Source organism: Mytilus galloprovincialis, chromosome 8 (genome assembly GCF_965363235.1).
Source record: "Mytilus galloprovincialis chromosome 8, xbMytGall1.hap1.1, whole genome shotgun sequence".
NCBI classification, from domain to species: domain Eukaryota; kingdom Metazoa; phylum Mollusca; class Bivalvia; order Mytilida; family Mytilidae; genus Mytilus; species Mytilus galloprovincialis.
Genome location: NC_134845.1, coordinates 72,537,304 through 72,560,461, shown reverse-complemented (window position 1 = coordinate 72,560,461; position 23,158 = coordinate 72,537,304). Strand labels below are relative to the sequence as shown.

At 33.1% G+C, this 23,158-nt stretch overlaps 1 protein-coding gene across 7 annotated transcripts in view; it reads left to right on the top strand.

Annotated features, from left to right (window-relative positions):
* LOC143042521 (protein furry-like) overlaps positions 1–23,158 on the top strand; it is a 373,316-nt gene that overhangs the window by 216,481 nt on the left and 133,677 nt on the right. For all 7 annotated transcript variants that reach the window (XM_076214885.1, XM_076214883.1, XM_076214882.1 and 4 more), the window contains 3 exons: positions 626–788; positions 2,385–2,557; positions 7,551–7,622. In XM_076214885.1, the coding sequence (XP_076071000.1) occupies positions 626–788; positions 2,385–2,557; positions 7,551–7,622 (408 nt within the window). The remainder of the gene's footprint in view (positions 1–625; positions 789–2,384; positions 2,558–7,550; positions 7,623–23,158) is intronic.

The window sequence follows — 23,158 nt, the reverse complement described above, 5'->3', positions numbered from 1 at the left end:
GTTCTAGAATTTTCCATGACAACACTATATATACAGACACTAAAGTTAAACTCTCATAATTAAACTTGGACATAGACATTGATAGACATTAGTATTCACAGCATTTGGATTGACACTTTTATTCTACAAACAACATCATACTGGATTGTGACCTTAGTAGTGAACATAATATTCAGATTGGATTCCGAAAGATTTCCGGATACAGATAAAGATAACAGATTGGACTCATATTTTGACAGTTAAGTTAACAGTAAATTTTGTGTAATACCTTTTGTAAACTTTTGTATAATAAATATTGTTAAATTTTACTATTGATTTGTGTCTTTTGTTGGCTACAATTTAAAGGCGATTTCTGGCCGTAACACTTTTTTTTTTTCATTTTGATGGCAATATGCACCATTCTAACAAAAAACTGATTAGTTGAGTATTATATATTTTGGTATTCAATACTCGGTAACACCAAGCAATACTCGAGTACTTGGGTACTCATTGACATCCCTAGAATATGCACACAGTTCCAGTTTAGGCAAAGGTTTATTATCAATGGCATAAAAATATTCACTGGTTTATAGAGAAAATATATATATCCAAGCAGACAAATTTTTGTTTTTTGTTTGTTTTTTAGACTTCCCATTGGAAAGATGCTTTGAAGATTCTAAAATTGGCAGTGACACGATCATCAACTCTTGCTGCAGCCCCACCAAATCTAGGAATAGGGGAAATGAGCACTTATGTCTCTCATACTTCATTTGCGGAGACAGAAATCTTTGTGAAGAAAGAATTACCTGGTTTGTTGATTAAAATTGTCACATATTTGAAAGAAATTACATTTCAGTTTGAGCAGGAATAATTAAAAAGCCTTCTTTCTCTTTTGAAAAAAAGAAGAAAAATTGTAAGGAGATCATTGGTGATGATATGGGGATTAACTATTATTGTGTCTGATGGTCATAGGAATAAGAATGGGAAATATATGTCTGGTTGTGTTAAATGTTTTTTAGAAGAGTAGGCTCTGACCATGATAATGTTTGTGTACAACATAAAAAAAACGGCATCAAGTGTAATACAATATTTCTTTATACTTTTCAAATTTAGTGTCAAGTGTCCTATAGTATAAGTTTTGATTGTCAAATCTGTGCGTTTAATTAACTGACAAAACGGGAAGAAACTTTATCTTTCTTTTTCATATTATTTGCTTTTATTTAATTTGAAATCATCAGGCATGGTTGTCAATTTTAGCTCTAATATTTGATAATTGTGTGGCAGTAGCATACACAATCTAATTCTTCTTTGCATATCTATGATAACACTGAATATGCATCAACATTTTTGTTTTGTTTTCATGAACAATATGCCTTTGGTTTAGTAGGAACATCCATAGAAGATTTCTCATCACAGATGACCATTGTTATGTTCCATCTATAGAGCTACAGTTGTTGTTACCATTATGGAATGCATATTATTTCATGATCTTCACATGTCGCCATTAGTGAAGCAGGAATTACTTATCATTAGCAGAACCTGGCTTCAACCTCCAACTATTTCGGGTGTTAATGATCAATATTAGTTTTCTGTGGACTGTTTTTATAGTTGCCCTCTCCCATGGACGAAGTAGAAAAAAAGGCATTCTGTTTCCGCTGTGGGCATCAATAAGGTATCAGTTTGTGATTAGGTCAGTTTATTGGGAACTTCTAGTGGTTCAGGTCAATCATATTGGATATGCAGTTGTGTTAGGCCATGGCACATCTCATTTCCATGGAATAGTTTGTGCTAAGGTCAGTTTAAAAGGAACAGTTAGGGGTAGGTCATTGAAATTTGGTATGCAGATGTATATGCATTGGCACATTTCATGTTCAGGGAGAATAATTTGATCAAGTCCCTTCAGTCATTGATTTTGACCTTTTGATATGTTTCAGTTTGTGAGACTTAGGTCTGTCTAAGGAGAATCATTAGTGGTAGGTCAATGATATTTTGTATGAAGAGCTAGACGAAATTAAACATTAAAACATCTCATTTTGCATATATATTATTTGGTCCTGTCCTTTGTTAACTTTGAATGATTTGCATATACATGTAAGAGAATAAGAAGATGTGGTATGGTTGAAAATGCTCTCCAAGACTGAATGAGATAGAAGTTGAAAACTATAGGTCACCATAGTTTATATGTCAAGATATTGCCGTTTAAATTTCAATATTTGAATTATTATTATTAACTATCAAAATTACAAAACGTGAGACATGTTTTATCTTTGTTCAAGATAAAAGTTCATTTGTTTAGTGTTTCTTTCTTGGAGTGTCCAGTTTTACTTCTAAATTCAAAATATACTCAATGTCAAAATGTGAAATATTTACATACAAAATGTTTGGGACAGTAACTTTTATTTTAGGAAGGACATTGGATTTCAGCGTGGATCTTGCTACTGTTCCAATAATTGGACAGAAATATGTGAACCTTCAAGAAAGCGTTCCTGAGGGATCAGTTCCTCCTTTGTCTCCTGCCAGGAAAGGCTCCAGTCACATTGATATAGAATCTAACTGGAAAAGACCACAGGCCTCTCAGGTTTATAAATAATCTCTTATGACTGACCTCTATTCTACATGTTAGCAAATAACCTATAACTTTATTGTATACCCGATCAGAAGAAGGGGTTTACTGTTCTTTATTTATTTTTAAGTTTCAAAAAAATCAAAATGTTGGGATTTGATGGTATGATAGAAACCATGAAGCACATGGAAATGAACATTGCTGAACTGATACATGACGTCATTGCCTAATATTATCAAGTATCAAGTCATGTCCATGATCCTGAAAATATAAGATAAAAGGAAAAATGTACTAATTGCCAATAATTGGAAATATTATACATTTTACATATAGATAAGATCAAAAGACATATAATATATAAGTAACAGATAGAAGGAAAAAATAGAGGAATTATCCAGCTATATCTCTTAACTTTATTTTTAAGTGCAATGATGAATGGTATTTTGAAAATAAATTGTTTAAGACAACAAGCTTTTTATACGACTGCAAAAATTGAAAATTTTTTGGTCGTTTATTGGTATCACATTGGCGTCAGCGTCGTCGTCGTCATCCGAATGCTTTTGGTTTTCGCACTCTAACTTTAGTTTAAGTAAATAGAAATCTATGAAATTTAAAGACAAGGTTGAGGACCATAAAAGGAAGGTTGGGATTTTGGGAGTTGAGATCCCAATAGTTTAGGAATAAGGGGCCAAAAAGGGGCCAAATAAGCATTTTCTAGGTTTTCACACTATAACTTTAGTATAAGGAGATAGAAATCATTGAAATTTAAACACAAGGTTTATGATCACAAAAGCAAGGTTGGGATTGATTTTGGGAGTTGAGATCCCAACAGTTTAGGAATTAGGGGCCAAAAAGGGGCCCAAATAAACATTTTTCTTGGTTATCGCACCATAACTTTAATATAAGTAAATAGAAATCTATGAAATTTAAACACAAGGTTTATGACCATAAAAGGAAGGTTGAGATTGATTTTGGGAGTTTTGGTCCCAACAGTTTAGGAATTAGGGGCCCAAGGGGTCCAAGATTAAACTTTGTTTGATTTCGTCTAAAATTGAATAATTGGGGTTCTTTGATATGCTGAATCTAACTGTGTATGTAGATTCTTAATTTTTGGTCCAGTTTTCAAATTGGTCTACATTAAGGTCAAAAGGGTCAAAAATTAAACTTAGTTTGATTTTATAACAAAAATTGAATCCTTGGGGTTCTTTGATATGCTGAATCTAAAAATGTACTTAGATTTTTTATTATTGTCCCAGTTTTCAAGTTGGATTAAATCGGGGTCCAAAATTAAACTTTGTTTGAATTCATCAAAAATTAAATAATTGGGGTTCTTTGATATGCCAAATCTAACTGTGTATGTAGATTCTTAATTTTTGGTCTGGTTTTCAAATTGGTCTACATTAAAGTCCAAAGGGTCCAAAATTAAACTAAGTTGGATTTTAACAAAAATTGAATTCTTGGGCTTCTTTGATATGTTGAATCTAAACATGTACTTAGATTTTTGATTATGGGCCCAGTTTTCAAGTTGGTCCAAATCAGGATCCAAAATTATTATATTAAGTATTGAGTAATAGCAAGAAATTTTCAATTGCACAGTATTGAGCAATAGCAAGAAATTTTCAATTGCACAGTATTGCGCAATAGCAAGAAATCTTCAATTGCACAGTATTGTGCAATAGCAAGTATTTTCAATTGCACAGAATTGTGCAATAGCAATAAATATCTAATTGCACAATATTGCGCAATAGCAAAAAATTTTCAATTGGAGTTATCTTTCTTTGTCCAGAATAGTAGTTGAATCAACTAAAATCATTGTTTTACACAATATACAATGTATATTCACTTTTACTACCAACTGATAAATTAAAACAATCTTTACCTTTCAGTGATGACAAGCACTTTTTTTACATTTTAATATTTTATGATGTATTTAATTGAGTAGTTATTGTTGCAAACTCCATTAGAAATTTGAATTGAGGTCAGTTTTGGAATAAGGGTAAGGGGGATGTGAAAAAAAAATTTGGGGGGGGGGGGTTCAATTTTTCTCATTTCAGATTTCATAAATAAAAAGAAAATTTCTTCAAACATTTTTATGCCCCACCTACGATAGTAGAGGGGCATTATGTTTTCTGGTCTGTGCATCCGTCTGTGCGTCCGTCCGTCCGTTCGCTTCAGGTTAAAGTTTTTGGTCAAGGTAGTTTTTGAAGAAGTTGAAGTCCAATCAACTTGAAACTTAGTACACATGTTCCCCATGATATGATCTTTCTAATTTTAATGCCAAATTATAGTTTTGACCCCAATTTCATGGTCCACTGAACATAGAAAATGATAACGCGAAGTTCAGGTTAAAGTTTTTGGTCAAGGTAGTTTTTGATGAAGTTAAAGTTACATCAACTTGAAACTTAGTACACATGTTCCCTATGATATGATCTTTCTAATTATAATTCCAAATTATAATTTTGACCCCAATTTCACGGTCCACTGAACATAGAAAATGATAGTGCGAGTGGGGCATCCTTGTACTATGGACACATTCTTGTTTTGAGAGGATTAATATTCAACAGCATAGTGAATTGCTCAAAGGCAAAAAAAACATTTAAGTTCATTAGACCACATTCATTCTGTGTCAGAAACCTATGCTGTGTCAACTATTTAATCACAATCCAAATTTAGAGCTGAATCCAGCTTGAATGTTGTGTCCATACTTGCCCCAACCGTTCAGGGTTCAACCTCTGCGGTTGTATAAAGCTGCGCCCTGCGGAGCATCTGGTTTAGCCTGCAACTAACAAAGTTGAAGGGGAGTATAGGTTTGCACGCCGTCTGTCTGTCTGTCCATCCATTAGTCTGGCAAATCAATTTTCCACACTTTTTTCTTTATGGTTTAAGATATTGATTTGATACTTGGTGTATTGTTTTATCATGACCAAGTTGCAGACCAAGTTCAAATTTTGTCCAGTCTGAATTTTTGCAGAGTTATGGTTCTTTGACTTAGAAAAGTCACTATAAGATAATCAGTTCTCAACTTTTTATGCCCCACCTACGATAGTAGAGGGGCATTATGTTTTCTGGTCTGTGCCTCCGTTCGTCTGTCCGTCTGTGCCTCCGTTCGTCCGTCCGGTTAAATTTTTTGATTGAGGTAGTTTTTGATGAAGTTGAAGTCCAATCAACTTGAAACTTAATACACATGTTCCCCATGATATGATCTTTCTAATTTTAATGCCAAATTATAGTTTTGACCCCAATTTCATGGTCCACTGACCATAGAAAATGATAGTGCAAAGTTCAGGTTAAAGTTTTTGGTCAAGGTAGTTTTTAATGAAGTTAAAGTTACATCAACTTGAAACTTAGTACACATGTTCCCTATGATATGATCTTTCTAATTTTAATTCCAAATTAAAATTTTGACCCCAATTTCATGGTCTACTGAACATAGAAAATGATAGTGGGAGTGGGGCATCCGTGTACTATGGACACATTCTTGTTTCATCATGCTTGAAGATATTAATTTAAAAATAATTTCATCATGACAAGTTGCAGATCAAGTTGAAATTGTATTCCAGTATGATGACTTTGTGCAGAGTTATGGTCCTTGGACTTAGAAAGTTCTCTGAAATAATCAGTTTTAAAGCCCTTTTTTTTATGCTTGGAAGATATTGACTTGATATTTTTTATATAGTTTACACCATGACAAGTTATAGATCAAGTTAGAAATTTATTCCAATACAATGAATTGTAGGGGACTATGTATTGCCATGCAGTACTCACAGATTGCTTGTCGTCTCGCCTTGACAGAGTGAAAAAGCGAGACATAGGTATGCTGTTTCCGGCATCGACAGTGGCGTCAACAATGTATTAGTTTGTGATTAGGTCTAGTTTATGGTGAACCTGGTGGAGATTTTTTGACCCTGTCCCCTCAGTCATGGTGTATTGACTTTGAAACTTTTGCTTATTTTACAAGAATTAGTTTGTGATTAGGTCAGTTTATGGGGAACCACTAGTGGTAGGTCAGTGATATTTGGTTTGCAGTTGTGTAAGCATCAGCATATCTCATTTCCATGGAGATAATTCAGCTCTGCTCCCTTAGTCATAGTCTATTGACTTTGAAACTTTTGCTTATTTTACATGTATTAGTTTGTGATTAGGTCAGTTTATGGGGAACCACAAGTGGTAGGTCAATGATATTTGGTATGTAGTTGTGTACGCATCGGCATATCTTTTTTACTATGAAGGTAATTTGGCTCCGCCCCCTTAGTCATGGTCTTTGAAAAATTTCTATAGTTTACTAGTTAATGTTTGTATTTAGATTTGGGAACAACTTATAATAAGTCAATGGTCTTGATAGCATTTTGTATGCAGTTGTATAAGCATTGGCACATCTCATTTACATAGAGATTGTTTAGCCATGTAACTCAGTCATGGTTCATTGACTTTGAATATTTTCATAACTTGCATAAGAGGTTAAAGTATTGCTATTTTGATTTTAACATTTGCATAATCAAACTTACAAAAAGGCGAGACATATCTCTGTGATAACAGTTTATTTACTTGGGGGTTTTTCCTGAAAAGAATCACTGTGTCCTAAAATGCTTTTCATTATGTCTTTATTAGTTCCTATAAAACTTACTGGTACTTTTGTGGCCTACTTTGTAGCAAATCAAGAAGCCAGATCTGTATATATAACCACTTCAACCACATGTACAATATTGATTTGATGCATCCCGTGAAAGTTACACATGCATATACTCTTTCAGATAAAAAGTTACATGAACATTCAAATTTTACATGTTTTTACATTAATTATTATTACTACTGTAGTTTATATTACTCGCATATCTAGAAAATAGTTTGTATTCTTCCTGTTATGTATTCAAGATTGAATAAATGAAATAAGGGTTACTGATGAAGTGCATTTTTCTCTGCATAATCTTCATTTCTTTTTATTCAATTTTTTAAATATTAGTAAAAAAATGATAATTAGTTTCTGTTACATGGTTGATGTATTTTTCAGACTAGGGCAAGAGAAAGGCTTGCAGACTTATTGACATGTTATGGACAGAAGAAATTACCCAAGAGTCCATCTGTAAGTTAAAGTTTTGTTAGTAGAGACATTTGAGGATATGTTTGTGCTAGTAACTTAATACTCATAGTGGAAGGCACATGTTTGAAGAAATGGTTTTTTTGCCCCACCTACGATAGAGGGGCATTATGTTTTCTGGTCTGAGGCTTCGTTCCGTCCGTCCGTCCGTCTGTGGTTCTGTTTGTCCGTCCAGGTTAAAGTTTTTGGTCAAGGTAGTTTTTGATGAAGCTGAAGTCCAATCAACTTGAAACTTAGTACACTTGTTGCTTATGATATGATCTTTCTAATTTTAATGCCAAATTAGATAATTACCCAATTTCACGGTCCATGGAACATGGAAAAGGATAGTGCAAGTAGGGCATCCGTGTACTTTGGACACATTCTTGTTTTTATGATTAACTGATTTTAGCACTCATTTGTTCAACAATCTTGAACATTAAATTATGTAAATAATTAAGTGTAAGGAATATTGACCCAATACAAGAACAAAATAAGTATTTGTATGAGAGTTGATGCAAACTTAAGACATTCTCTATGCTAGTTATTCTAGTTATTGCTACCTTAATGGATAAATAGTCTAAATACATAAATAAGGCCGTTAGTTTTCTTGTTTGAATTGTTTTACATTGTCATTTTGGGGCCTTTTATAGTTGACTATGTGAATGGGCTATAGCTGTTAATTGCTGTGTCATTTTGGTCTCTTGTGGAGAGTTGTCTCATTGGCTATCATATCACAACTTTTTTTAAAATTATTATTATGATGTCAGCATTCTAAGCCTTTAGTTACTATATATATATTATATATACTAAGATTAGGGCAGAAAAGATGTTTCCAGATCATAACCCTATATCAAAACTGTCAACTGACCATATTTTGTGACCCGTGATATATAACTAGCTCGCCTGAGATTTGTAAATAAACAAGAAGGTCATCAAATAACCTGGGATCTGTTTTTTACTATATTCCAATTCCACGAGACTAAAGATCTTATTTGAAAATTTGTACTTCTTATACTTTAAAATTTGATGTTCGATTAGAACAAAAATTTTGTTCAAGATTGTTCAACAACTGCTAAACAAAAATTTGTTACTCCATTGAACCTTCTATGGGATTGCAACAAAACATGTGTGTATAGTCTCCTTTAAATTAATTTAAAAATCCATTGATTTTAAGATTATTGCTTCCTTTTCATATTTTAACCAAACTTGCATATATTTAAGAATTGAATGCTTCTTTTTGTAACTTCATTGGGGTGTAAAAGCGTTAACCGAAGTACATTTTGTATGCTAAAAATGTGCGCACAGTCAACACTTTTACACCTCTATGAAGTTACAAAAAGAAGCATTCAATTACATTTTTTAGCAATGATCATGAAAACACGAATTTTATTATTGTATTATTTAATTCACCTGTGCACTTTATTGTGGGACCACGTGTTATCATGAATGAAAAGTTTTATTGAGCAATGCAATTGCTTACGGAATAACACATGATGTGCAATTAGCCAATCAGAATAGAGTATCATAATGAAACATACATCTAATGTAATTATATGAAAATAAGGAGATGTGATATGCAATTGCAATAAAACAACTATCAACCAAAGTTCAAATGAAGTAGGTGTTAGCAATTATAGACATCCCTCACATCAAAATATTCCCAAAGTACAAATCTGAGAGTACTTAGTTACTAACAGCCAGTTCAAAGACAATAAGAACTAATAAAAGAAATCATGTGACTACAATGACTAATATATAGTCTGATTAGTGAGCAAATGATCCTTCCTAAGTTGACATTGGTATTTATAGGCCATAGGTATCCATTAGTAAACAAATGATCCCTCCGAAGTTGACATTGGTATTTATAGGCCATAGGTATCATTAGTGAACAAATGATCCTTCCTAAGTTGACATTGGTATTTATAGGCCATAGGTATCATTAGTGAGCAAATGATCCTTCCTAAGTTGACATTGGTATTTATAGAAATGATCCTTCCTAAGTTGACATTGGTATTTATAGGCCATAGGTATCATTAGTGAGCAAATGATCCTTCCTAAGTTGACATTGGTATTTATAGGCCATAGGTATCATTAGTGAACAAATGATCCTTCCTAAGTTGACATTGGTATTTATAGGCCATAGGTATCATTAGTGAACAAATGATCTTTCCTAAGTTGACATTGGTATTTATAGGCCATAGGTATCATTAGTGAGCAAATGATCCTTCCTAAGTTGACATTGGTATTTATAGGCCATAGGTATCATTAGTGAGCAAATGATCCTTCCTAAGTTGACATTGGTATTTATAGGCCATAGGTATCATTAGTGAGCAAATGATTCTTCCTAAGTTGACATTGGTATTTATAGGCCATAGGTATCAATAGTGAGCAAATGATTCTTCCTAAGTTGACATTGGTATTTATAGGCCATAGGTATCATTAGTGAACAAATGATCCTTCCTAAGTTGACATTGGTATTTATAGGCCATAGGTATCATTAGTGAGCAAATGATCCTTCCTAAGTTGACATTGGTATTTATAGGCCATAGGTATCATTAGTGAGCAAATGATCCTTCCTAAGTTGACATTGGTATTTATAGGCCATAGGTATCATTAGTGAACAAATGATCCTTCCTAAGTTGACATTGGTATTTATAGGCCATAGGTATCATTAGTGAACAAATGATCCTTCCTAATAAAATTGAGAATGGAAATGGGGAATGTGTCAAAGAGACAACAACCCGCCCAAATAAAAAACAACAGCAGAGGGTCACCAACAGGTCTTCAATGTAGCGAGAAATTCCCGCACCCGGAGGCGTCCTTCAGCTGGCCCCTAAACAAATATATACTAGTCCAGTGATAATGAACGCCATACTAATTTCCAAATTGTACACAAGAAACTAAAATTAAAATAATACAAGACTAACAAAGGCCAGAGGCTCCTGACTTGGGACAGGCGCAAAAATGCGGCGGGGTTAAACATGTTTGTGAGATCTCAACCCTCCCCCTATACCTCTAACCAATGTAGTAAAGTAAACGCATAACAATACGCACATTAAAATTCAGTTCAAGAGAAATCCGAGTCTGATGTCAGAAGATGTAACCAAAGAAAATAAACAAAATGACAATAATACATAAATAACAACAGACTACTAGCAGTTAACTGACATGCCAGCTCCAGACTTCAACTAAACTGACTGAAAGATTATGATTTCATCATATGAACATCAGGCACAATCCTTCCTGTTAGGGGTTTAGTATCATACCATCATAACATATATGAGAAGAACATAACCCGTGTCATGCCAACAACTGTTTTTAGAATAAATGTGTTTAGTTCCGATGCAAAGACTTTATCAGTGACTCAATATTAACGCCAAAATATGCAATCTTTAATGACTTGACAACAGTATCGTAATTATATCCCTTCTTAATAAGTCTATTCAAAGGTTTTGTAAGTTTCTGAGGTGAATACTGACACCTTTGTACTTTATAAAGAATATTACCATAAAAAATTGGATGTGAAATACCTGAACGTATTAGAAGTCTGCATGTTGACAAAATCTCTAAGTTGACATTGGTATTTATAGAAATGATCCTTCCTAAGTTGACATTGGTATTTATAGAAATGATCCTTCCTAAGTTGACATTGGTATTTATAGGCCATAGGTATCATTAGTGAACAAATGATCCTTCCTAAGTTGACATTGGTATTTACAGAAATGATCCTTCCTAAGTTGACATTGGTATTTATAGGCCATAGGTATCATTAGTGAGCAAATGATCCTTCCTAAGTTGACATTGGTATTTATAGGCCATAGGTATCATTAGTGAGCAAATGATTCTTCCTAAGTTGACATTGGTATTTATAGAAATGATCCTTCCTAAGTTGACATTGGTATTTGTAGGCCATAGGTATCATAACAAATTATTAAGTGCAGTTAAACTCAAGACCTAACATGGAATTTAAACCAGGCTTGGACATAGTGTACATATAATGGAAGGGAGATCCTACTTGATTTAAGCTCAACACTACCAATGGCAAAGTCATAGTTACCAGTATTTCAGTATAATTATAGTAAAATATAGGGTCTTCTTAGGAGTTTGATTATCATAATTTTCTCCGATTTGATTTCATATGATAATATATATAATGTGTATTTACATAGATAACTGCTATTAACTTTGCTGCAGTTAAAAAATAAACTAGTCCTGGATACTGATACATTATCAATTAAGATTTTAAAACAATATATTTAACTTTAATGTGACTATATTTTCATGCTTGCACGGTAGGATACAATGATTACTAAGGTAATCTTTGGTAACGGTAGACAACTTTCCTGAATTCTACTGTTAAACCTGGGGCTTCATATCACTTGCCTGTAACTACTTTATATACTGCAACTGTATACTCTCTTTTGGTTGATACACATTTAAATTACCTTTTATGGATACATCAGACTATAATTCATTTGCCCATAAATTATCCAGAAAAATCATTGACATTCATTAGCTTTTTTCTTCCTTTTTTTTTTGTGAAAATTGACATTATTTGATTTTTATGCTTAGATAAGATTGAACCATTTTTATATGACCGCAAAAATTAAAAATTTTTTGGTCATATATTGGTATCACGTCGTCGTCTTCATTGTCAGTGTAGTCCGAAGACGGATGGTTTCCGGATAATGACTTTAGTATAAGTAAATAGAAATCAATAAAATTTTAACACAATGTTTGTAACCATTAAAGAAAGTTTGGGATTGATTTTGGGGGTTATAATCCCAACAGTTTAGAAAAAAGGGGCCCAAAACAAGCATTTATCTATTTTCAGGACAATAAGTTGTTTATTAGTTTTTCAATTGCTCTGATATTTTACCACAATATCAATACCATAAAGTAGAAGGTTGGTATTTGTTTTAAGGGTTATGGGGCAAACAGTCTAGGCAAAAAGGGCCAAAAACAAGCATTTTTGTAGTTTCGGGACAATAACTAATGTATAACTGTATGGATCTCTCTGACATTGTACCACAAGGTTCCATATAACGAAAGGAAGGCTTTGATTCATTTTGTGGTTAATATCTCTGAACATATAGAAATGAGGGGCCAAAAAGAAGCATTTTTCTAGTTTACAGGCAATAACTTGGGTTTAAGTGTATGGATCTCTCTGAAATTATACTACAAGGTTTCTTATTATAACGGAAAGGCTGGAATTGAGTTTTGGGCTTCTTTCTCCAAGGAAAAGGGGTGGTTTCAATAAGTGAGGGGTCATAAAAGGGGCCCAAATAAGCATTTTTGTAGTTTTCAGTCAATAACATGTGTTTAGGTGTATAAATCTCCCTGAAATTATACCACAATTTTCCATACTACAAAGGGATGCTTATTTGGGTTATGGCTCAAATCATTAAGCAATGAGGGGCAAAAAAGGGGGGAAAACAAGGTTTTTTCTGGTTAAAGGACATATTAGACAATATAAAAGCAGTGTAAGGGAGGTAATGCAATTAGAATTTAAAGAATACTGATATATATATATGTTTGATTACTTGATTACCTCCCTTACACTGCTTGTTTTCAAAAGTTTCAAGAAGAAAACTTCAATTACACAGTATTGTGCAATAGATTTGTTAGATCTTTGACCACATTTATTTTGTGACAAAAACCTAAATTATGTCAAAAATTTGATCTCAATCCAAATTCAAACAGTATCAAGCTTGAATATTGCCCCAACTGTTGGACCACTGCAGTCGTATAAAGCTGAGGATATATATGGTTATATGGTTATAATTGATTTACAGATACTATGTGAGGTCAAATGAAATGAGTGAGGTTATAGCCACCATGATCTGTATTCAGATAAATAACAACCAATGGCATTTGTGCAAACAATAAAAAAACAGGAAGGAACGTTTGTGATCCTACAATTTTTATTTTTCATCTATTTGAATAACGAACCGCAGTTGGATAATTGAAACACTGCATCGTATGATATAGGTTGTAATATTTTCATCTTAATTAGGTCTTTCCACCTCTCCATGGAAAGTTCATTTGCTTATGTTCTGATTATTATTAATTGTTTTTCTTGCGCAGTATTATGCTTTACAAGATGTTGCTTAGATTTTGGGTAAATGTTATCTTACAGTTTATAAGCTTTTTTAAATCACACTGTTTACCCAAAAACTTTTTTCTTGTGAGAGTTATCTCCAGAACATTTTTTCTTTTGTTCACACTCCATCGCAACCGTAAAAGATTGTGACAAATTTATATTACCAAAGTGCTCATTACATCGGTCTTAAGGATTAGGATGACCATTTCAACAGATGCTGTCTGGAGACTCCATATGAAAGTTATTCCCGCTAATGCATTTGATATAAGTGATATGCATTTCTAACTGGTAAACTATAAGTGATAGTGACCTTTGGTCCTTGGTTTCAATTCATATTTTTACATCATGAAGCCATAAGGACCTTATGCATTAGGTTACATGCCATATGACCTTGAAAAGGCAATCGAGAAAAGGACTTGTGTAAACTGGGAGTGGCTATTTATTGTATTTATTTGATGTAAAAGTACATAGAACAATATATTTTTGAAAGCAGTGTCAAATAAACTATCACATATCACTGGAAGTGACATTTTCAAACCGGAAGTAACATATTACCTCCCTTATGTAAAACAAAATTGTATAGAAACCATATATTTTCGGAATCAGCTAACAATGAGCAATAATTTGACACTGGAAGTGACATTTTAAACCAAATTTTAGTATTTTTTTATATCCAGATACATCCTTAGAGGTGGAAGCTCTTCAATTGGTTTTTCTTTGCATTTTTCTCTGATCCTTTAATCCTATTTATTTGTACCCACTCTTATAGAAGTGGCTACATTGCATCATTTTTATAGTGGATGACCGTGAGGGCATTCTGTTGTATTGCTATCGCCTAGATTTCCATTACCTAATATTCGTTTGGGTTTTTATACGCCCGTCAAAATTTTGACGGGACGTATTATGGTATACAAATGTCCGGTGTCCGTCCGTCCGTCTGTCTGTCTGTCCGTCCATCTGTCTGTCGTACCATCTGTCTGTCCGTCTGTCCGGCGTAAACATGTCGCACCGTAACTTGAGAGCGACTTATCCAAATTTCATGAAACATAATATAGTTGTATCATATGATGGTCAAATGATCTGTATACTTTTTGGTGAAAATAAGATTTAAACTTTATGAGTTACGGCACTTTATAACTAAAACAGGGGTGTGTTTTTTTCACATGTCGCACTGTATCTCAAAAACGATTCTTGATTATGACTTAAAACTTTAAACACTTCTTAGTTATATAAATCTCAATATCTGTATACTTTTTGGTGATGATTCAAAATTTCATTTTTGAGTTATTGAGTATTTTGTAAAACAGGGGAGGTTTTTTTTACATGTCGCGCCATATCTCAAAAACTATTTATGATTATTGCTTAAAACTTTACACATGTCTTTGTTATATTAATCTCAATATCTGTATACTTTTTGGTGATGATTCAAAATTTCATTTTTGAGTTATTAGTATTTTGTAAAAAAGGGGGAGGTTTTTTTTTACATGTTGTGCCATATCTCAAAAACGATTTATGATTATTGCTTAAAACTTTACACACTTCTTTGTTCTATTAATGTAAAGATCTGTATACTTTTTGGTGATTATTCAAAATTTTATTTTTGAGTTATTGAGTATTTTGTAAAACAGGGGAGGGTTTTTTACATGTCGCGCCGTATCTCAAAAATAAGTTATGATCATTGCTTAAAACTTTACAGACTTCTTTGATATATTAATCTAAAAATCTGTATACTTTTTGGTTTTTATTCAAAATTTATTTTGGTAATATTTAGTTTTTGTAAAAAAAAACAGGGTGGAGGGTTTCACATGTTCCGCCGTGTCTCTAAAACAATATATGGTTATTGCTTAAAACTTTCTCATAAACTATTTATGATTATTGCATAAGACTTCCACATAAGACGTTGGGCGTATCATGCACTCATGGCGCAGCTGTTTATTAATTTCTGCCTGTTAGTTCTTCTATCTTCATGGCTGTTTTGCCATGGTAATTTGTTACTTTTTGTTATTTTCTAAAATCAACTGAACTGAATGATTTCAAATGTAGTAAGAATAAACTTGACAGTGATGAGTTATAATGTGCACTTTTCAGATCCATCGAATTACAAGTTGGAGTATGCTTAGCACAACAACATGTGAATTCTTGTTCCTATTATATTGTAGTTGTGTTTTACAACTTAACCACTTTTCAGTTAAAAATCTTATTTATGTTTGGTTTTTATGCCCTATTTATTATGCCCCATTTATGGGCATTATTATACCCCCGCTTTGAAAAAAGAGGGTATACTGTTTTACCTCTGTCTGTCCTTCCAACCATCCATTAGTCCATCAGTCCATCAGTCCGTCAGTCCGTCAGTCCCATGAATATTTTTTGTCACATTTTTCTCATTTTAACACTTGACATAAGTCAGCTATGACCTGTGGTGTGTATTCAGAGTCATCACTCGGCAACTTCCTGTTTACCGAACACTTGTATGATTTTACACATGATAGCCAAGTTGAAAAATTTTTGTCACATTTTTCTCAGGAACTACACTACAAGGATTTCTGAAATTTAATTTCAGGCTTGATATTAGTTAGTTATACCGTTTGATGTGTTTTCAGATTCATCACTCAACAACTTCCTGTTTACCGAACACTTGTATCATTTTTACACCTGATAGCCAAGTTGAAAATTTTTCGTCACATTTTTCTCAGGAACTACACTACCAGGATTTCTGAAATTTGGTTTCACACTTGATATAAGTCAGCTTTAAATTGTGATGTGTATTCAGATTCATCACTCGGCAACTTCCTGTTTACCAAACACTTGTATGATTTTACACATGATAGCCAAGTTGAAAAATTTTTGTCACATTCTTCTCAGGAACTGCAATATAAGGATTTCTGAAATTTGGTTTCAGGGTTTATATAAGTCAACTATACCGTGTGATGCATTTCAGATTCATCACTCAACAACTTCCTGTTTACCGAACACTTGTATCATTTTTACACCTGATAGCCAAGTTGAAAATTTTTCGTCACATTTTTCTCAGAAACAGCAAAACAAGGATTTCTGAAATTTGGTTTCATAAGTCAGCTATAAGGTGTGATGCGTTTTCAGATTCATCACTCCCCAACTTCCTCTTAACCTAATACTTTTTTTTACACTATTAATATTATCCAATTGCATCAGGGTTATCATCAGTGAGCCGTAGCTCGCAGTTTAACTTGTGTTTTCTGGGTCCATTCGTCCGTCCGTCTATCTGTCTGTCTGTTTTGTCCGTCCGTTCATTCGTCTGTTCGTCCATCCGTTCGTCCATCTTCAGGTTAAAGTTTTTGGTCGAGGTAGTTTTTGATGAAGTTGAAGTCCAATCAACTTGAAACTTAGTACACCTGTTCCTTATGATATGATCTTCCTAATTTTAATGCCAAATTAAAAATGATAGTGCAGATGGGGCATCAGTGTACTATGGATACATTTTTGTTTATTAATCAAATTACCTTGGAACTGAAAATAATTCAAAGAAAACATCTTTTAAGAAGAAAGAAAAATTGTGACTGATTTAATCATACCTGTTAACTGCCCCTTAATCCTGCGGGTGTGACCCCAGATTTTTACAAATATGAGAAGTCACCCAGGACACCTGCTGGGTCATTAAGTAACCTGACAATTCCAAAAATGACCCGTTTTTACACGGATTTTGGAGCCTTCAGACTCATCTCTTTTGAAATACTGGCAAGTTAATAATTCTTCCATAAATAGGAAGTTCAACTAGATGTGTAAACTGTCAGATCAAATGACCCATTACGTGCATGGCTTCACTTGACAGCTTTGGTGTCAAACACACTGTTCCTTAACACCAATCATCTTAGCTTTAGGTTGTTAATAACATGTGTATATTAAAATTATTTCACAAACAATTGAGGTTAATTCCCCTTTTTTGTCACCATTCACAATATACTTCTTAAAGTTATGTTTTTTTTGTAAAAAGAATAAATCAAAAATGAATTGAATGCAATTAAAATTGAGAATGGAAATGGGGAATGTGTCAAAGAGACAACAACCCGACCAAATAAAAAACAACAGCAGAGGGTCACCAACAGGTCTTCAATGTAGTGAGAAATTCCTGCACCCGGATGCGTCCTTCAGCTGGCCCCTAAACAAATATATACTAGTCCAGTGATAATGAACCCAAGAGAAAATAAATCTGGAATTCCACTGGAATCCCGGCTGGAATTTTGATGGGATTCCAAGTGGGATCCCACCTAATTCCACCGGGATAAAATTTCGGGAATTCCGATGTTAATCCCGGTTGAAATATACTGGAATCCCACTGGGATAGTGTGGGAATTCAATTGGGATCCCACTGGGATAAAATTTCAGGATTCCCGCTAAATAAGCGGGATCCCGATGTAAATGTACTGGGATAAAATTTCGGGATTCCTGTAAAAGAAGCGGGATCCCGATGTAAATCCCAGTGGAAAGATACTGGGATTCCCGGAAAAAAAAGCGGGATCCCAAAAATAAATACCAGCAGGATATACATGCACCAATTCAAATTGCACTGCCACTGGGATTCCTGAGTTATTTATGCAAAAGGATACATGTCATGTTTTCCTTTCTGTTAATTAATTTAGCTGTCTCTGTACTTCCAACTAGAATTGCTGAGTAAATTATGGTAACTGGAATATCTGCATGCAATCTGTTTCGTTGGCAGCTCCATTTAAAAAGATCAGTATATCCCCTAAAAGTATCAAAAAAATCCTCAAAGAATCATTTGTTCAATACGTTTTGAAGCAACACATTCAATAGAAATATTATTGCATGTTAATGTTTATAGAATACAGTAGATTGGAAGCTAGTCCAAATAATTATGAAGTCTTGGAAGGTTTTTTTTTTGCAAATTAATTACCTTCCCCCTTTTTTATCCCCTGACGATAAATAACTACTGACTTATTATTTTCACCAAATAAACATACACACAACTGAATTAAATTTTGACATACCTACTATTTATGCCTGTTATGTGACAAGTTAACAAGTTTATTCATTGTATATGTTAAAAATAAATATATTTTCAGTTTATGCTTTCAGACTTTCTGATGTTGATTTGCTCAGATAAAAACCATACAAATCATAGTTCCTCAATAAATTATTTTTATAATCATTATATGCACATATACACATGTTAAATTAAATTATTAATTCACTTATCTGAAAACATCTTCATTTTCGTCCTGTCCATAATTCAGCGTAAACAAATTTTGATGACGTTTTTACCAGTACACAAACGTCGACGTGACAATCTCGCCCGAAATTATATCGGCCAAGTTGATCTGTCTCCGTAACGGTATTATAAATAAATTAAGGGTATCGCATAAAAGTATTAATTACTGGCCAGTTTTTACTAAATATAAGAAAAGAATACTTGAGTAATCGGCACCTGGTGCATGCGGATAAGATAGTGGCCGCATTATTTAGGACAGTATTTTCTTGGGTCGAACTGTTCAGTACAATTGAAAACAAAGCACGTGGTCATCATTTTTTTTACATTTTACATAAGTTGAGAAACCAACGTTTTACGACGTCAGTCATTATCTTATCATTGATGCCGAACGACAACTAATAGAAACGCACTTATGAGAACTTGGGGAACATCAGAAACGCCCAAGCTTGTCTAGCAAAACACCCGTTGACATTTCTGGGACGCCCTGCCATTTTATTCACGAAAATCTCGGCATTTTTCTGACTTTTATATAAATATCTGTCAAACTGAAAATTAATTGACCCATAAGTGATTGGCTTCATCTGACAGCTTTGGTGTCATACACATTGTTAATTAACACCAATAACCGGTACTTGATGTTATTAGAGACATATGTATACACAAACAAAACACGTGCATATTTTCAACAACATAAATTAATTATGGTTCATACAATTTCCCGTTTTAACTAGACTGGGATCCCAGCATCAGACAGTTTTCCCGATTGGGATCCCGGCTTTAAACAGTTCCGATTGGGATCCCAGCTTCAGACAGTTACCCTGATTGGGATCCCAGTGTCGGATATTTATCCCGTTTCATCTAGACTGGAATCCCGGCTTCAGACAGTTACCCCGAATGGGATTCCAGATTCAGATATTTATCCCGAATGGGATCCCGACTCCAGATGCCTATCCTGGCTTATCCCGACAATTTCACCAGGATTTCTTTGGGATCCCGATGGATTTCGTTTTCGTTTACTCTTGGGTTATGACCTGTGATTTTATTCATGAAAAATCATAGTTCCTCAATAAATTATTTTTATAATCATTATATACACATATGCACATGTTAAATTAAATTATTAATGCACCTGCATTTTCAGAATCTCTTGCAAAATATATAATCTGCTATGTAACAATGTAACATAGATAGAATTGCTTTTGTAATTAACAGAAACGGTTTAAATAGACAGCTAGGTTAAAACATAGATTGAACATTGCCTTCCCATGTTTAACAATATTTATCCATTTTAAAGCAAAGTGTAATCAAAATGAAATAACTTGTGCTTCCCATCAATCCTTGGTCATCTGTTTGATTCAAAATTTCTGAAATAACATCTTTCATTTATTCAAACCATAATGTTTATAGAAGGCATGCATGAAATCATCAGACATTTTAGGAACTGTAAAAACAAGAATTTCCAAATTATGAACATATGATCATAAAATCTTTTGGATGAAATCATCAAAGTATCGAAGATTTCATTATAAGAAATTATGTCAAGAATTTGTTCACAAAATAATATTTTATTATATATATATATGTTCCAGACCATATGAGTATTTGGACCGTACGCGTACGGTCGGACCGTATGAGTATACGCGTACGGTCCAGCTGATCATACGTTTTGGGATCATATGGGTTAAATTTAAACAAACATTTATCAAAATCTTTATTTTTAGTTATACAAATTGTTATTATTACAAAATAGATGGGCGATGATGAAGTGAATAAGCGAACAATTGAAAATGAAATTAAATATTTGCTTAATTGTATATCCGTGAATTCTATTTTGTTACTCTGGCCGAAGGTGACACTTGCTTCTAATAAGAACGTCGTATTTTTTACATTTACATGTTTTGTTAATGCATGTTCCTTTGCGTATGCATTTCTTTTGTAAAGTTCATAAATATTCTAAAACAATTGTCCTCCCACATTATGTTTACTTCCGATAACTTCAATTTCAATGAGCATACTTATACTGAGCTGCAATTAATGAATTACCGGCCTGCAAAATACAGGAGATTAACAGATTAAATAAGCGTGATCTTTTTAAATAGTCAAAATATTAAGTTTTTATGTCAAATGCTGTTGAACTTTTTATATTAATTGGAGATATAAGTCGTGTTGATCTGTTATATACATTTGTATCTAATAAGCTTGACCAACTTCTTAATATCAGTCAGACCGTACGCGTACGGTCCAAATACTCATATGGTCTGGAACATATATATATAATAAATGTCTAAGAATATAACTTAAACACTCTAATTTATACATTAAAAGTTCTATTAGATTTTAAATAGAAATACGCAATATTTCGCTAAACAAATTAGCTTCATCAGGCGTGTGCATCTCTCAAGGTGAAATCGGATGCATGACAAAAAAATATTTTTGTAGCTTAACCTATACAAGATTTGAGGAAAAGTGTAACATATTGATTGATGTTTCAAAAATATGTTTATAGCTACAACTAAATGAAGTTGGAATAAAAGTTTAACACATTTATAGATGTTAGATTAATTGTATGAATTTCTATAAATTAATTTGTATGATTTTAAAATAATTATGGTTTTGATTTGCTTTTAAATCTATAAATGTGTTAAACTTTTATTCCAACTTCATGTAGTTGTAGACATCAATCAATATGCTACACTTTTCCTCAAATCTTGTATAGGTTAAGCTACAAAAATATTTTTTTGTCATGCATCCGATTTCACCTTGCAAGATGCACACCCCTGATGAAGCTTATTTGTTTAGCGAAATATTGTGTATTTTTATTTAAAATCTAATAGAACTTTTAATGTATAAATTATCGTGTTTAAGTTATATTCTTAGACGTTTATATAATTTTAATTCAGTAACTGTATCAGTTTATTTTCACAAACTGATCGATCCACGCTTAAATAGATTGAATGTTGATTGTTGCTATTTTTAGACATTATATATATATATATATATATATATATATATATATATATATATATATATATATATATATATATATATATATATATATATATATATATATATATATAAACGAGTCTAAATTGAAAACTATGTTTAAACCTATGATTGCGTTGGATAAAAACCGCAATTTTTATACGTGTGCATGTAAAACAAATTTCGTTGTAGAAGGGTCAAAAAACAGCACAAACAACATTTTCCAAAAGACCAAAAAAGTGAAAAAGTATATTTAAACAAAACGCATTTGACTAACAGGTCGAACAACTGATGTTCTTTAACCCTGCTGACTGCCATTGGCGATTGCCAAATAAAATTGATCACAAAATGGATCTTAATATAAATTTAATACTAAACAAAAAAAAATTAACTTGTAGCCACGATGTTTTGCCACAAACATACATATATATATATATATATGCATAGATACACTAGACTGCTTCATTTACTGTAAACTGGGAAATTTTTGTGCAGTTTTTTTTCGCGATATACAGTCTAGATTCGCACAGTTCTGAATTTGCGATGTGCCATTTGTGTCCTATATAAATGACTTAGAAACTGTGCAGCAGGTACAATGCGTAATCATTTTAAAACTGATTGACAGGTGTCATTTAAATAAATGTATTGATTGTTGTTTTTATACGACCGCAAAATTTGAAAAATTTTTCGTCGTATATTGCTATCACGTTGGCGTCGGCGTCGTCGTCGTCGTCGTCGTCGTCCGGCGTCCGAATACTTTTAGTTTTCGCACTCTAACTTTAGTAAAAGTGAATGGAAATCTATGAAATTTTAACACAAGGTTTATGACCACAAAAGGAAGGTTGGTATTGATTTTGGGAGTTTTGGTCCCAACATTTTAGGAATTAGGGGCCAAAAAGGGCCCAAATAAGCATTTTCTTGGTTTTCGCACTATAACTTAAGTTTAAGTGTATAGAAATCTATGAAATTTTGACACAAGGTTTATGACCACAAAAGAAAGGTTGGGATTGATTTTGGGAGTTTTGGTTCCAACAGTTTAGGAATAAAGGGCCAAAAAAGGGCCCAAATAAGCATTATTCTTGGTTTTCGCACAATAACTTTAGTACAAGTAAATAGAAATCAATGAAATTTTAACACAAGGTTTATGACCACAAAAGGAAGGTTGGGATTGATTTTTGGAGTTGAGGTCACAATAGTTTATGAATTAGGGGCCAAAAAGTGGCCCAAATAAGCATTATTTTTGGTTTT